The sequence below is a fragment of the Zosterops lateralis genome (assembly GCF_965231275.1).
Source record: "Zosterops lateralis genome assembly, chromosome: 6".
Taxonomy (NCBI): Eukaryota; Metazoa; Chordata; class Aves; order Passeriformes; family Zosteropidae; genus Zosterops; species Zosterops lateralis.
In genome coordinates this window covers 59314560-59328129 of record NC_139761.1, presented here as the reverse complement: position 1 = coordinate 59328129, position 13570 = coordinate 59314560, and the positions used below count along the sequence as shown (strand labels likewise).

The 13570-nt window shown below is 44.0% G+C and overlaps 1 protein-coding gene across 1 annotated transcript; it reads right to left on the bottom strand.

The window, feature by feature from the left end:
• Window positions 1–5436: 5436 nt before the first annotated feature.
• Window positions 5437–13167, bottom strand: LOC310910242 (acyl-CoA (8-3)-desaturase-like; the record flags this gene model as incomplete). Its single annotated transcript, XM_083862691.1, has 12 exons — window positions 5437–5488; window positions 5768–5893; window positions 6577–6656; window positions 6919–7015; window positions 7656–7753; window positions 8059–8135; window positions 8811–8871; window positions 9685–9813; window positions 9970–10071; window positions 10441–10638; window positions 11374–11484; window positions 12922–13167. 12 exons carry the CDS (start codon window positions 13165–13167, stop codon window positions 5437–5439), a joined length of 1377 nt encoding a protein of 458 aa, XP_083718817.1.
• Window positions 13168–13570: the final 403 nt, after the last annotated feature.

Genomic DNA, 13570 nt, shown 5'->3' with positions numbered 1-13570 from the left:
TCTTGGCAGCATGTTTTCTGTGCAAATGTCTTCAAATACTTTGTGTTGATCTGGGCAGTTCAAACATCCCTTCATCTGTTTTTCTGGAGGTGGTACAGATGCTGTAGATTGGATGTACTTTTTGCAGCTGCTTTTGTTTTAAAAACTCATGTTTCAACCCCACAGTTGTGTTTAAATTACTCAAATGACCCATAACAAGTGTTGTACAGAAAACTTAACTTTTCCTGAAGCTGTGGAGAGTGTTGGGCAACACTGGTGGAACATTAGTGCTATTTCTTCAAATAAATAAGACAATAAATCCATTTACAGCTCCTTATCTTGAGAGTAGAGACTGTTGACATGACACAACCACGGTTTTGCTTTTGTGTTCTGGTCAATTAAAATCAAACATTCCTTTGGCAAAGGAAAAATAAACATTTTTGCAATGTGATTTCAGTGACGTGTAAAGCAGAATTGCTCAACATTTTCTTATTACTGTTTTATTTTAGATGCACATCTCTAGCAGTCGATTTGGGAATTAATTTGAAACTAATGTTTGGGAAATTACAGCTTCTCTAGGAGTACCTCTTCTTCTAATGTGCCTTCATTCCTAGGTTATTTTCCCTTCCCCAAAATATTTGAACTTGAATATCCAAAAAACACGAGCCGATTCCAGAATCCTATTTGTTGAAGTGAGCTGTGCTGGGAGATGAGGAACTTCATGGGATTGCCAAATGTTATGTGGGGAGGAAGAAGGTTAGGTAGGTTTGGATCAGACTTTCAGTGCTTCAGAGATGTTGTAAAAAGCCCTGATTTCCTTTCCTTAGTGCAGCTCATTGATTGGAATTGCCTGCTAAGCAGTGTGTGGGTATCCATAATTTCAGCTTCCAGTAAATCAATCACTTTGCTTTTGCCAAATATCCAATACCTCTTGCTCATCTTGCAGAAAAAAGGCTGTTTGCTCTCTGTTTGGAAATCTGATCCTCAGAAATTCTCACAGGCAGGTGTCACCATTTTCTCACAAAACGTTTTATGAGGGTGATGAGACGGTGGGTGGGAGGTGTCACATCCCTGGAATCGTTCAAGGCCAGGTTGGACAGGGCTCTGAGCAGCCTGGGATGGTGAAAGGTGTTCCTATTCACTGCAGGGGGTAGGGCTGGATGAGCCTTCTGTGGCTCTACACTCTGAGTTACCTTTGCTCGGGAGTGTGGGGCTCCAGCTCAGCACTGTGGGATTGCATAGATCCAGTGATGTGTTGTGTGTTCTTATCTCTTGCTGAGAGCAAATTACATAGAGATCTGCAGTGCCTGGTAAAGCCTGACCTCTGCTCTCCCAATCTTGCAGAGCTCAGCCTGATGTTTGGGGTCAAAGTTGTGTGGTCATGACACAGGGGATGGCACACAGAGGTGGAATTGAGCATAACCTCAACTCTGACGTTGAGGATTCAATCTCAGCAGTTGCCCAAGGCCATTTTAGGCAGATTTGGGAAAAGAACTGAGGCTCTATTTTGATTATTGTAAATGAATGTTTAAGGCAGTTTTGCCAGGTTTGTGGCATTCTTGATGATTCCACGGGATGGATCAGTGAAATGACGAAGATTCCCAAAACCAGCCCTGTGTTTGCAGAAGGTTATAAAGTGGTGTGTATTGTTACACAGTCTGGGAAAGCAAATGAAGGCTGAACAAAGCAGTGATGTAAAAATAACAAGTGAAGTATTTGGTAGCTGACTGTTAGTGATGACACTCGCAGCCTGGATTGCAGAGCAGAGCCTGTGTGGTTTAATTGTCTGATGAAAGCTTGGATATTGTTACACTGGAATTCCACCTGAAGTCAAACTCCAACTCCAGAGCAACTGGAAATCTCCTTGCACTGCAGGCCTCCAAGAGCTGGGCTGAAATTTGCTCTCAGGTCACACACTGAAGCTTGATAAACTGATAGTTTTACTTTTTTAATGAAAGAAAAACCACTAAGTATTTTTACATCCTGCTACTCAGAGCAGTTCAAATACTGTAAATCTCTAATGGACCCAATCTGTGGGTGTTTCTGAGTTTTATGTACTTTATAGTTTTATGTACCCCAGTTCAAAATGGCCTCCAAGTTTCTTTCCCCTGGTTTCCATCTTGGTGTTTATTCCCCCCCTGACTATTTTAAGCATATAGTTGATACATTTCCCTCTGCCAGCCCTTGGAGACAACTCTCCATTGGTCAGCTTTTCCCGCCACCCATCCTGTCCATCACCCCTACCCCCCCATGCCAATCACCCTGAGGCCTGGGCCTAGGGATTGGCTGGGTCCTGACCCTCTCTCCTCCCCATTTCTGGTAATTGGTTCTGTTCACATGTTTGCCACTCCTTGTTACAACCTTATTGGCTGTGCTGTTCGTCCCCTCCCCTGGGTTAGCCTGGGATAAAAGTGCATGATCTGGTCAGCTCGGGGTCTCTCGTTCCGAGGCTCTGGACGGAGAATAAAGTTTTCCCCTGTTCCACCTCTACGAGAGTACCTTCTCTCCTTTACCGACCCTATTGCGATTGCCCTTGAGTGGAGCGTGGGCCAAGACCCCACGGGACACGAGGCTGTTCAGTGCGCCAGGGCTGGCCGGGCGAGGAGGTGCACTGCGACACCAATCAGAAGGAAAACTTCATTTCCTGTTTCCTACCATGTGATGAAACACAGAAATCCTTTATATAGATTTGCTGTGTCTGTTAATTTCAGTATTTATTCTTTGCTTGTTTCTCTCAGGTTCCCCGTTTTTAAACTATGACCAGGATTCAGAACTTTGTTGTTTTTTTATTGTTTGCTTGGGGTTTTTTGGGGGTTTTTTTCCAGGGTTTTTTTTCCCAACAAATCCCTGTCCCTGTGATTATTGATTCAGGATTGACACAAAACTATTGTATGATTATATTTTCTTACCAAAACTATTGTATGATTCTCTTTTCCACACTTGGGAATCTTTGACCTTGTGCTTACATGTTGTAAGATTTATTGAGGAAGGAGGGTGATGGCAGGTACTGGTTACAGATTAAGTTACAGTTGCAACACTCCCCAAACAGAATCAAAATTCAGAATTCCTACATAATCATAGCTCCTGTGGTGTCTACCAGGTCTCAACAACACTCTCCACTTTGTGGAGGGAAGCTGGAAAACCAGGAATGAAGAAATCTCATTTTCCCTGCTTTACTTACTCTGTGTGTGCAGAGTCCAACACGCTTTAGTCACTCAGTACTTTTCCTAAGAGATTTTATTGGAAAAATACTTCACTTTGAATTTAAACTTTCATTTTTATTTCAAGTAGGAACTGTCTTCCCTGAACCTCTGATTCCAAGATACTGCTGTAAGAAAAGAATGGAATTTTGCCCTTCAGAGTTGTAGGAATCAAGGCTGTATTTTAGAGTAAGCCAGTTAATATTTTGTATTGTTTTCATCATTGTTCACATTTAAGGAAGATACTCTACTGCTGATGCTGATTTTCTTTTCACTGTTTTCATGTACCATAATTTTTTGTGGGAGGGTTTTTCTGGGGGCCTTTTGTTTGTTTTTTTGTTTGTTTGGTTATGCTTTTCTGTTGGGTTGTATGACGAATTTGTATGTGTTTCTTTCTTTGGGCTGCTCAGTGATATCTTCTTTGTAAAATCTTTCCCAGCTATTCAATATTTTCCTGAGGGAGTGCAGGCAACGTTCATCTGAGACTGATAAGATTGGTTAAAGATACCCAGGGAAAATTTGGCAACTACTCCTGTTTGCTCTGGCATTGATCCATATATTGCTTAGGCTTTATTCCATATTTATGCACAGCCCTTCAGCTCAATCTTGCTCAATCCTCTTGCACACCGGTCCTCATTGGAGCACTGCTGAGTCTTTGAACAATGGAAACATTCACAGCTCTCTTTTTTAATTGCATTTGGACTTGCAGGGGTCCTGAACTAGGAGCCTAATGATGTCAAAGGTCCAAAAATCAAATTATGATCTTCAACATCTACCCAATAAATAATTTTAAAGGTTGCTTAAGGTAATTTTAAAAGGCTTTTTAAAGTGTGTTTGTGAGTAAATGATACTGTTGTGACTCCCGCTTTATTTCTTAATTCTCCCACAGAATTTTTGGGAATTGCTTCTTCTACTCCCATGGGTCAGGCATTGTACTTGGTGCTGTTAACCTCTAAACACAATTGCACTTTTTCCAAGGCAGGAAAAATGGCTTAATAGCAAATCTTACCCTTGTTTTGGCTGGCTGTGTGGGGTTAAAGGTTTTTTAAGTAATTCAGCCAGTCATTGCACAAGTAGAACAAAGTCCATTTGTTACATCATCAGAGACTTCTTTATATCTTTTTACCTTTCAAGATTTCTATTTATTAACCTTGAACTATTGGGGGGGGAAAAAAAAAGTGTGGTAACTGCTAATATTCAGATGGATTTTGTTGTTCCTGTAGTCTCCTTTCCAAAAGCTGGTCTTTTATTTCAGGGTGTGAGTATGTACTCACTGTAGTACTCACTTGAGACAGAGAACAGGCTTTCTTACTAATTAATGGAAAGATATTGTCTCCTCTCAAGAGTGATTCAAAGTACCTGGACCAGCCTCTTTCACTGACTCACCTTCTGCCTGGCACAGCCAAAATCTGATCTAATCTTGGTTTAGCTGCAACAGCAACTTTCAGATTTGATCCAATATCTGTAAGTGATTTATTTTACTTCTGGTTTACCTTTCTGTAGTATAATAATCTTAGTCCTGTATAGGTGGGGGAGTGTATGTGGAGTGTGCACATGTCTCAGCCCAAGTCGAAGTACAAAAAACCCCAAACCAGATACATTTTGAAGAGAGCAGAGGCCTTGAGCTGCTTTTAACCCATGTGTTTCTTGGCCTTGTTACAATGAGGATGCTCTAGAGAACAGTAATGAAAAGACATTTATGTTTTTATTCACTTGCATGTGCACTTGCTACAGTCTTAAGTGTTGTTTGTAGTTTATCCTAATTTATTGTGATTTAAGCACATTGCTGGAACACCATGTTAATCCAAAATCCTTTGTAGTTTCAAATTCAAGTAAGCAAATGCTGTTTCAAGCATTAAACCCTCCACATGAGGAAAATAAAGGGAAAAAAAACAAAACAAAAAACCAAAATCAAACCATGGTCAGAGGCCTCTGACATGAAGTAAAGTGTGTGCAGCTCCACAGATCTGGCTTGAACCCATGCCCAGGCTCAGAAATGCTCAGACTCAGTCAGCAAAGAGCTCCTCTCTCTCCTAACAATTCACCTTCTGCTTGCCCTGCCCACTCTTAACATATCTGAACCATAACCCCAGGAAAAACCAGAAGAAAAATTCAGACAGCTTCATCTGTATTGGAATTTTGTCCCTCAGTCCTTACTCACTTCCTTCTGCCAGAGAGTCCCTTGTGGTCCCTGACCTTCAGCTTGCTGGGAATGCAGCTGTGGCAGGCTGTGAATGGTAGCACCAAGCCTTGTCCTTTATTTGTGCAAGTAGGCATCGTGCCAGAGCTCTCCTGAGCTCTTCAGGGAGCTGAGAGAGAGAGAAAGAGAGGACACATCACAGGGCTGCTCAGGGGAGTGTTGCTGGGACAAGAGAATGAGGGTTTGCCCTGTGCTCATTTCCCAGAATCCCACAACAAGCTGAGCTGGGAGAGACTCACAAAGATTGAGTCCAGCCCTGCACAGCACCATCCCCAAGAGTCACTATGTGACCCTAAGAGGGTAGAAGGAGAGCAAGGCAACTCTTGCTTTTAGGATTCCAGTCTCTCCTGCCTCTTCCTGCAGTTTTGGGGGGTTTATTTTTACTCACTGCACGATGTCTGCAAAGGCTGTGAGCAGAGGCTTGCACTGGTACTCAATGCCATGCTTGGCACACAGGGACTTCACCAGAGGGGCCACCTTCCAGTAGTTGTGCCGTGGCATTGTAGGGAAAAGGCTGTGGACAGGAGACAAGCAAGCTTCACAGGAAATCCCAGTCAATAGTACTTCCCAGGCTTCACCCAGCTCACAGTGAGCAGGGTTTGTAGCTTCTCCCAGCTCCGTTCCAACTGCTGTGCTTTTAGCCCAAGGAACTAGTAGGAATTTCCTGCTTTCCCCTCTGTTCTTTTCAACAGTTTATCTCCAAATTAAATGATGTTTATGGAAGAAACTACTTTCCCTTCCCTCCCTCCCTTTTTCCAGAAGTAGCCATTTCCATAGCACAGAGGAGGAGATGAGTCCATCCTTCATCCTTGCATATCTCACTCTATAGAGTAACAGCATAAAAAATCAGCAGAGGTGGCTTCAAACTCCTGTGACAGACTAAAAACAGGTGCTTGAACCAGGACATTTTCACTGATCCTTAAAACCTACTACTTGGGATTGACTCTAGTGCTGTCTTTGCATGGATCATGCCCCTGTTCCATCCTCTCTTGTCATTCTGTGGATCCAGTGAAAGTTTTGAATTACATGATTCTCTTAAAGAGTTTCAGGTTTTAAAGACAAACTCATTGGTGCCCCACAACTATTTGTAGAATTCAGAGCAAAAAGGAATAAGAAGCGGGGGAAAAAGAGAGAAGGAAAAATATTTTTAAAAAGGGAGGAGGGGAAAGAAAATTCACTCTTGGGGTGAGTACTCACTGATGCTCAATCTGGAAGTTGAGGTGCCCCGTGAACCAGTCATTGAACAGTGACTGCTCCACGTTGCAGGTTGCCTGGAGCTGAAGGAGGGGAGAGGAAAGCAAAGTCAGCGGCAGGTCAGAGGATGACTAGGAACCAGAGCTCGACCTGGATGTCATTTTGGATTGCCCATGAGTGTGTCACTGCTGTCCTCCTTTACCTTTTCCATGACTGAATCCATCAGCCTATTAACCACCTCCCAGCCATCAACAGATTTCACCCTTTAATGCAACAGGAAACTTGCTTATGGTTAAAATTTTTAGCTGTATGGCCACAATTCTTAGGAAGGGAACAGTCTTTTACCTGAGTAGACACCCAGTCCAAATTCTTGTCATAGTCGATATCCATTGGGATGTGGTTCATCTGTGAGACCCAGACAAACCAGCTGCTCTCCAGCATCCTGTGCAATGAGATGAGAGAATTCAGTGCTGGGTGAGCAGGTCAGTGAGGAGCCAGTGAAATAATGGTACAGCTAGACTTAAAGACATGGCTGAACACTAGCCCTGCTAAGCCAGCACCTGGGAAGGACTTCCAAACCCTGGAAGCTTCATATTTCCTTATGAAACTCAGGATTATTTCATGTGTTTTTTATAACACTGACTGGTGTTCAGCTTGTTTTATTTGTAGCCAAGGCCCAAACTGATTAGAATCAGTGAAATGATCCAAGGGGAGAGAGTGCTGTCCACTCAAGTGAGTGCTGCTGGATAATACCTGAGGATTTGCAAGCCCAGGCTAAGCTGTTTTGGTTAAATGTTCTCTTTAAGTAACAACAGACCCAACACCACCCAAAGCACTGAATGTTATATGAGGTAAATATTTCTCAGTTTGGTCAGCACTCAGTGAAATCTTTTTGCTGCCACAGCTAATGGGGCAACATAAAACTTGAACTGGCAATTAAACAAAGAATTTATGAATTAAAAAGTAGGCAAAAAGTAAGGTGAAAATGGAGAATGTGGAAATATTAACAGAGAAAGGCAGGCAGGTACAGATTGAAAGAGTGCATAGAGGAAAGGCTGAAGAACCTTCTAAAGAGACATCACCTGAATATAAAATAATATGCCAAGAGACTCTTTGCTCCTAATAAAGATCCATAAGTATAAAAGAATCTGATGTAGAAGGTCAGCATCCAGGCCAAGTCCTACCAAAAACAGAGACAACAAGAAAAACAGGTCTTTATAAATGACATTTGCTTATTTCTTTTTTTTAAGCTTCATAGTACAGGTATAAGAGTACAATTTACTTTCAGCTTTGACAGTTATTTTTCTGAATGAAATAATCTGGACCAATCCAACACATACTATAGATATAGGTATAGATACTTTCTCACAGCTGCATGCAGTAAGAGGTGAATCTGAGCATTCTTGCCCAGAAAGGAGCTGATTCCATGCTCAGAAAGAAGTTTGAAGTCTGACCCTTTTTGGTGACACAAGCAGCAGTACTCACCATCCAGTATTTCTTTGTGTACGCAATGTAGAAGGTGTGGTAGTGGAAGTAGGTGGGGAACAGGAGCGGAGGAAGAGCTGGAAAGAAAAATTTGTCCGTGGTGATGTCATGGACTGAGTGACAACATCAGCCTGGGAGGGAAGGGTCCTGAATTCCTGCTCAATCTGGAGAACATCTCAGGTTAGGATGTTGGTTTAGTGCTTTGAAACATTTCTAGGTCTGTTTTTGAGTTCTTACCTCAGATTTCATCTTAGGCTCTTAACTGAGGAACAGCCACAAATGATTATTTTGAGAAGTTACTATTATTTCCACAGCCCAAAGCTTTATCTGGCCCCTTATTCCTTGGTGCAAAGCAGGGGAACAACAGGAATGCAAATGAAATCTCTTTTCTACCAGGGATTTGGGGTTGAAGAACTCAAACTCAACCTTCCAAAAGGACATCTCACTTGCACTTAAAACAACCCCAAGAAAACAAAGCAAACCAAATTAAAAAACCCCTCAAACCCACAGACTTTGATACTACTACTAAGATGTGGTATGATATAACCCAGAGCCTTTGTGGAGGAGTGGGAGATCTGGGATAAGATGGGTCAGGTCTTCAACTCTTCCAAAAATTCAGGTATTGTTACGGCGTTTTATTGTGTTCTTTGACTCGGGCACCTTTGTTCTTCTCAAGTTCTCCAGGTCAAAAGTAGGATCTTCAAGCCCCTTCAGTACATTCCAGGGAATTGCAGGGGGATGGAGATACTCACTGATGAAGAAGTATTTGTGTTGGTGGTTGTAAGGCATGTATTTTTTCTTTTTGATCCCAAGCTGTGGGAAAAAAAAAAAAAAAGGCCAAGCAATTTGCACAGATAACTTGCTCTTTTCCATTTATTTTCCAGAGGGACTCTTCTTGCACACTTCCCACAACCCTCATTCCTTGTTTCATGATTTATTTTATGAAGAATTAGATATATCAAGGCTGAGTTATGTTAGTGGTCATATTTTCTCTCACTTTTTCCCCCTTATTTCTTCTCTGATTCTCTCAAATTAAATGGCAGTTCCACAATGGCATGGAGAAAAACATTTCACTGCTGTAGCTGCTGTGGTGTGGTCTCAAGAGCTGATGGAATCTACACCAAGAGAGGTTCAGCATTCCTAGGCTGTCACTCCTGGAAATGTCCAAGCTGGATAAACTGGGAATATCCTACATGGTCCAACAAATTCTGCCCAGCTGGAGTTCCAGGAACAGCCTCAGGTTTTTCAGTCCTGCTGTTCCTGTCAGCAGACTTTCCTAGAAGACATGGACACACCAAAGCCACCCCTCTGACTGGGCCTCATACATTAATATTAAAATAGTAATTCCAGGCTGACTGCAGCCATGCCTTCCATTGATATTTACAAGTTATCTAATGATCACTAATTACTGACTTGTTGTTCTAGGTCATTAGGTTTCTCCAACTATTAACGTGCTGGTGGATTTTCCACCCTATATACAATGCCCTTACATCATGTCTCATTTACATCAACATATCAGCTGTTCAAGACATCCTTAAAGGACTTAGTGAACTGTGGAGAAATGAATCTCTTTACAAAAACTGCCACCACACCTTAGTTTTAGACTTCCCACACCCACTCACTAACCTCCACAGATAATTTCTTCCCCAAAGTGAAGAGGAAAGGGTGCATGTCAATGTCAGGGTCCTTGTGGAAGCAGTTGGGTTTGGCGTGGTGCTGGGAGTGCAGCAGAGTCCACCACTTGGCTGAGGCCCCCTGATCAAGGGAAGAGCAAAGCATGAAAAGCCCTTTCAAGCCAGAATCCCCTCAGTTCCTGACCCTAATTCTTCCCCCAGTGCTGCACATGCTCCACAGAGTCCTCAGAACACACGTTTTTACAGGAAAACCCTCAGAAGTTTTCCAGGGACTCACAATCAAATGGCACATCACGAACTTGTGTAGCAAGTGGTTCCACTTGGCTTTCCTGAATACTGAGAGGTGTCCTAAATCATGCTGTAACCAGGAAGCCTGGACCTGGAGGAGGAAAAGAAAACTTTGAAGAGGAGGAAAACAGGAATTGAGGCCAGGATGATGCTACACTCATCCTTTGCTTTGAAATACCAAGATTTAATTCTCAGACATTGCTCTAAAGTCACCAGCAGAAAGGGACTGTGGAATCCTGAGAGCCTCAAGGCTTCCCCCAGAATATATCTTGAAAGAATCCCAAACTAAGTGTAGTGTGAGGCTCCCCATGTGCAGAATTTCTTCTTGGTATCCAGATAGTGGCTGTAATTTTATGACAAAGTGAAACTGTGCCAAGTGAGAAAACAAAGGACAAGATACTGCTCACATGTGTGTGCGTGTAGGCTGATGCAAGTCCATGCCATGGAATTCATTGCTCACCTGGGAAATGGTCAGGAGCAGCAGGGAGAAAACAAAGGGCAGTAAGGATGTCCCAAAGTAGAAGAGGACGAGCCAGGCAGCTGTATCCAAGAGCAGGATGTGAGCCAGGAGCAGGAAGAAGAAGAGTTGGTTTGGCTCCAGGAGTCCCATTCTCTCGACTGTAGAGCGCAATTCCCGGAAATCTTTCACCAGCCTTTCCTGGGGGAGGCACCAGGGTTACAATTCTCTGGTTTTAGAGGGCACCAGTGCAGTCTCATAACCCAAAAACCACTTTAACGGGGAGGGGGAAGAGCAAAGGATCTGGCTAAAAGGGCAAGAGCTGGGTTTAATAAACATTACCATTGCTCTGCTACAGCTTTTCGTTGAGGAGCCAGGAGCAGCCATCACAATGTCTGCACCCCAATTCCTAAAACACATCCTCGGTGCTTCTGTCGAATCCTTGGCAGGCAGCAGAGGGCTCTGCTGGAGGTTGTGTTTGGTGGAAGTTGTACTTTGTGTTCATGAACTTCCCATGCCACCTTGTGGTAGGTCTTTGCATGAAATTATTCCTTTTATTTGTCTTCACTTTTCCCTTCCCAGGATTAACACGGGAGGGTTAAATGCACCTACAGCTGAAGGAGGATGTTTATTCTCCAAGACTATTCCTTTTCCTTTTGGTTAGCTCTTCCTCAAAGCAAGGGGAAGAAGAGGTGATGACTCTGCTATTTAAATAGAGTTTCTGTGATAAGAAAAATTAATCTTCAGGAATCTCATTCTCAACCACACAATGTGGATTTAGACTCTTATTCACACATTGTCTTTAAGTAGTAGCCCCAAAAATGTGAGGAACCTGGATCCCATTGCTCCAGGAGCTATGCTGGTAGAGAAGAACAAGCTATGCACGGAATATTTCCTTTTAGTCTCCTCTGATCTGGTTTGTGAGGACAGACTTACATTTTTAGTGGGCTCAATACTGGGTTGGTCTGGTGCCAGCTCTCCAATCTGCAGTGGCTTCAAGTACTTGCTCACCAGCACCTTGTCGACATGGAATGCCACAAAGGCATCCTGCAAAGGCACAGGAGTAAAGGAAAAGAAATTCAGATTTTGGTTTTAAAAAATTTATTTTAAAAAATTGCCTTTTGTATTACTCCATTTCTGGAAATATCCAAGGTCAGGTTGAAGCAACCTGGTCTGGTGGAAGGCATCCTTCCTTTTTTATCCTTTGTGAGAGAACACCACAACAAAAAGCGGCACCAAGAGGACTCCACAGTTTCGGTGTGCACTGTCATCCTTTCTAAACTGGCGACATTAATTATACTAATTTTTTCATTCCTCAGGTTTCTTTGCTCACTGAGAGCCTTCTGTGCTTCTCATCCTCTCCTGAGCTGCCACCTTTCATAGCTTTCTGCTTTTGGTTAAAATTTCAGTTAAAAAATTTCAGGTTAAAATAAAGTTCAATAAAATTCAATTAAGATAATTTCCTCATTTTTCATAATATACATCCAAAAGATTAACCAATGGATGTAATGCAAGATGGACAGACACAAAAGTGGCTCAGATCCTCTAGGGCTTAATGATTTAGACATGGAACCAAATTACTAGCAGCAGCTCAGATCCCAGAAAAAAAAAAAAAAATCTGGGATTTTCCAGCATGCTAAAATTAAAGAAATCTGGCTGTAGTAACTCGAGAAATGAGTGATGAAATTACAGAATGCAAAGTTTAACTAATACACAATTTGAAATTTAAACTTGATGGACTGAAAATTATTTTGATTTCCATGAGCCTCGAATATCTCTTATATATGGAAAAAAATTGCTGCAGCACACAGCAACTGCACAAGCAAGACCAGGAGATAAGAGGAATCCTGAAGACTTAAGAATCACAGAATGGGTTGGAAGGGACCTTTAAAGCTCCTCTAGTCCAACCCCCCTGCAATGAGCAGGGACATCTTCAACTCCATTAGGTTGCTCCATCCGACCTGCCCTTGAGTGTGTCCAGGCAGCTCTGGGTGACCTATGCCAGTGTCTCACCATCCTTATCATCAAAACCTTCTTTCCTATATCCAATCTAAATCGACATTCTTTTAGTTTAAAGCTATTCTCCTTTGCCGTGTCCCCCCAGGCCCTTGTCCAAAGTCCCTCTCCGGTTCCCTTGGAGCCCTTTAGGTACTGGAAGGGGCTTTGAGCTCTTCCTGGAGTCTCCTCTTCCGCAGGCTGGATACTCCCAGCTAGCAGAGGTGCTCCAGTCCTCTGAGCATCTCCTCCGCTGTCGCTCCAGCTGTTGCTATGATTAAACTGGAGCAACAGTTCCCATCCCGTTCCCGTGGGCTGCATCTCCTCCTGTGCCTTTCCCACGGCACGGGGATGGCGAGGCTGGCACGGAGCGCTCACACTCCGCTCCCCCGGCCCTGTCCCACACCCCGATTCCCACTGGGGTTGCTCCCAAGCCCTCTCCGCACGGCTCCTCCCGGGTACCCGCTCCCGCATCCCGGCCCCGCTCACCGTGGCGTCCTGCCCGGCGTGGCTGACCAGGAGCCGGGCCCCTCCCGGGTGTCTCCGGCAGAAGTGGCTGATGTCGTACACCTTCCTGTGGATCACCAGCCAGCGCTCCTGCGGCTCCGGCCCCTTCCCGTTCCGCTGCCCGACCTCCTCCCAGGTGAAGCGCCGCATCCCCGCTGCGGGGGCTCTGTCCTTGTCCCCATCCCTGTCCCCATCCCGCGCCTCCCTGCCACCCCCCGGCGGTGCCATCCTGCCTCCTGCCCTACCTCCTCCCTCCCGCAGCTCCAGCCCCACATCCCCCTCCGCCCTGGCCTTTAAGGGAGGAACCCGCCCCGGCGCCGCTCCCCGCCTTCTGCACCCGCTCCAGCGCCTCGGGGTTGGGTTTGCCCCCCCAAAATTGCCCCTCTCCTGCCCTGGTTCTGCATCCCCAGTGCCCAAAATCCCGCGGTACCCTCAGCTGGGGGTGACCTGACTGCTTAGGGGGATATGCCTAAGGGCTCAGACAGGGAAAACTTCCCTTAAAATACTCCTCTGATTAACTGGAAAAAAAATTAGTATTAATCTGTAGCTTTGCTTTTGATCTGTTGTTTTGCTTACAAGTCCCTTGGATGAAACATGAATTAAGCATATTCTTATGTCCTACTAAAAATAC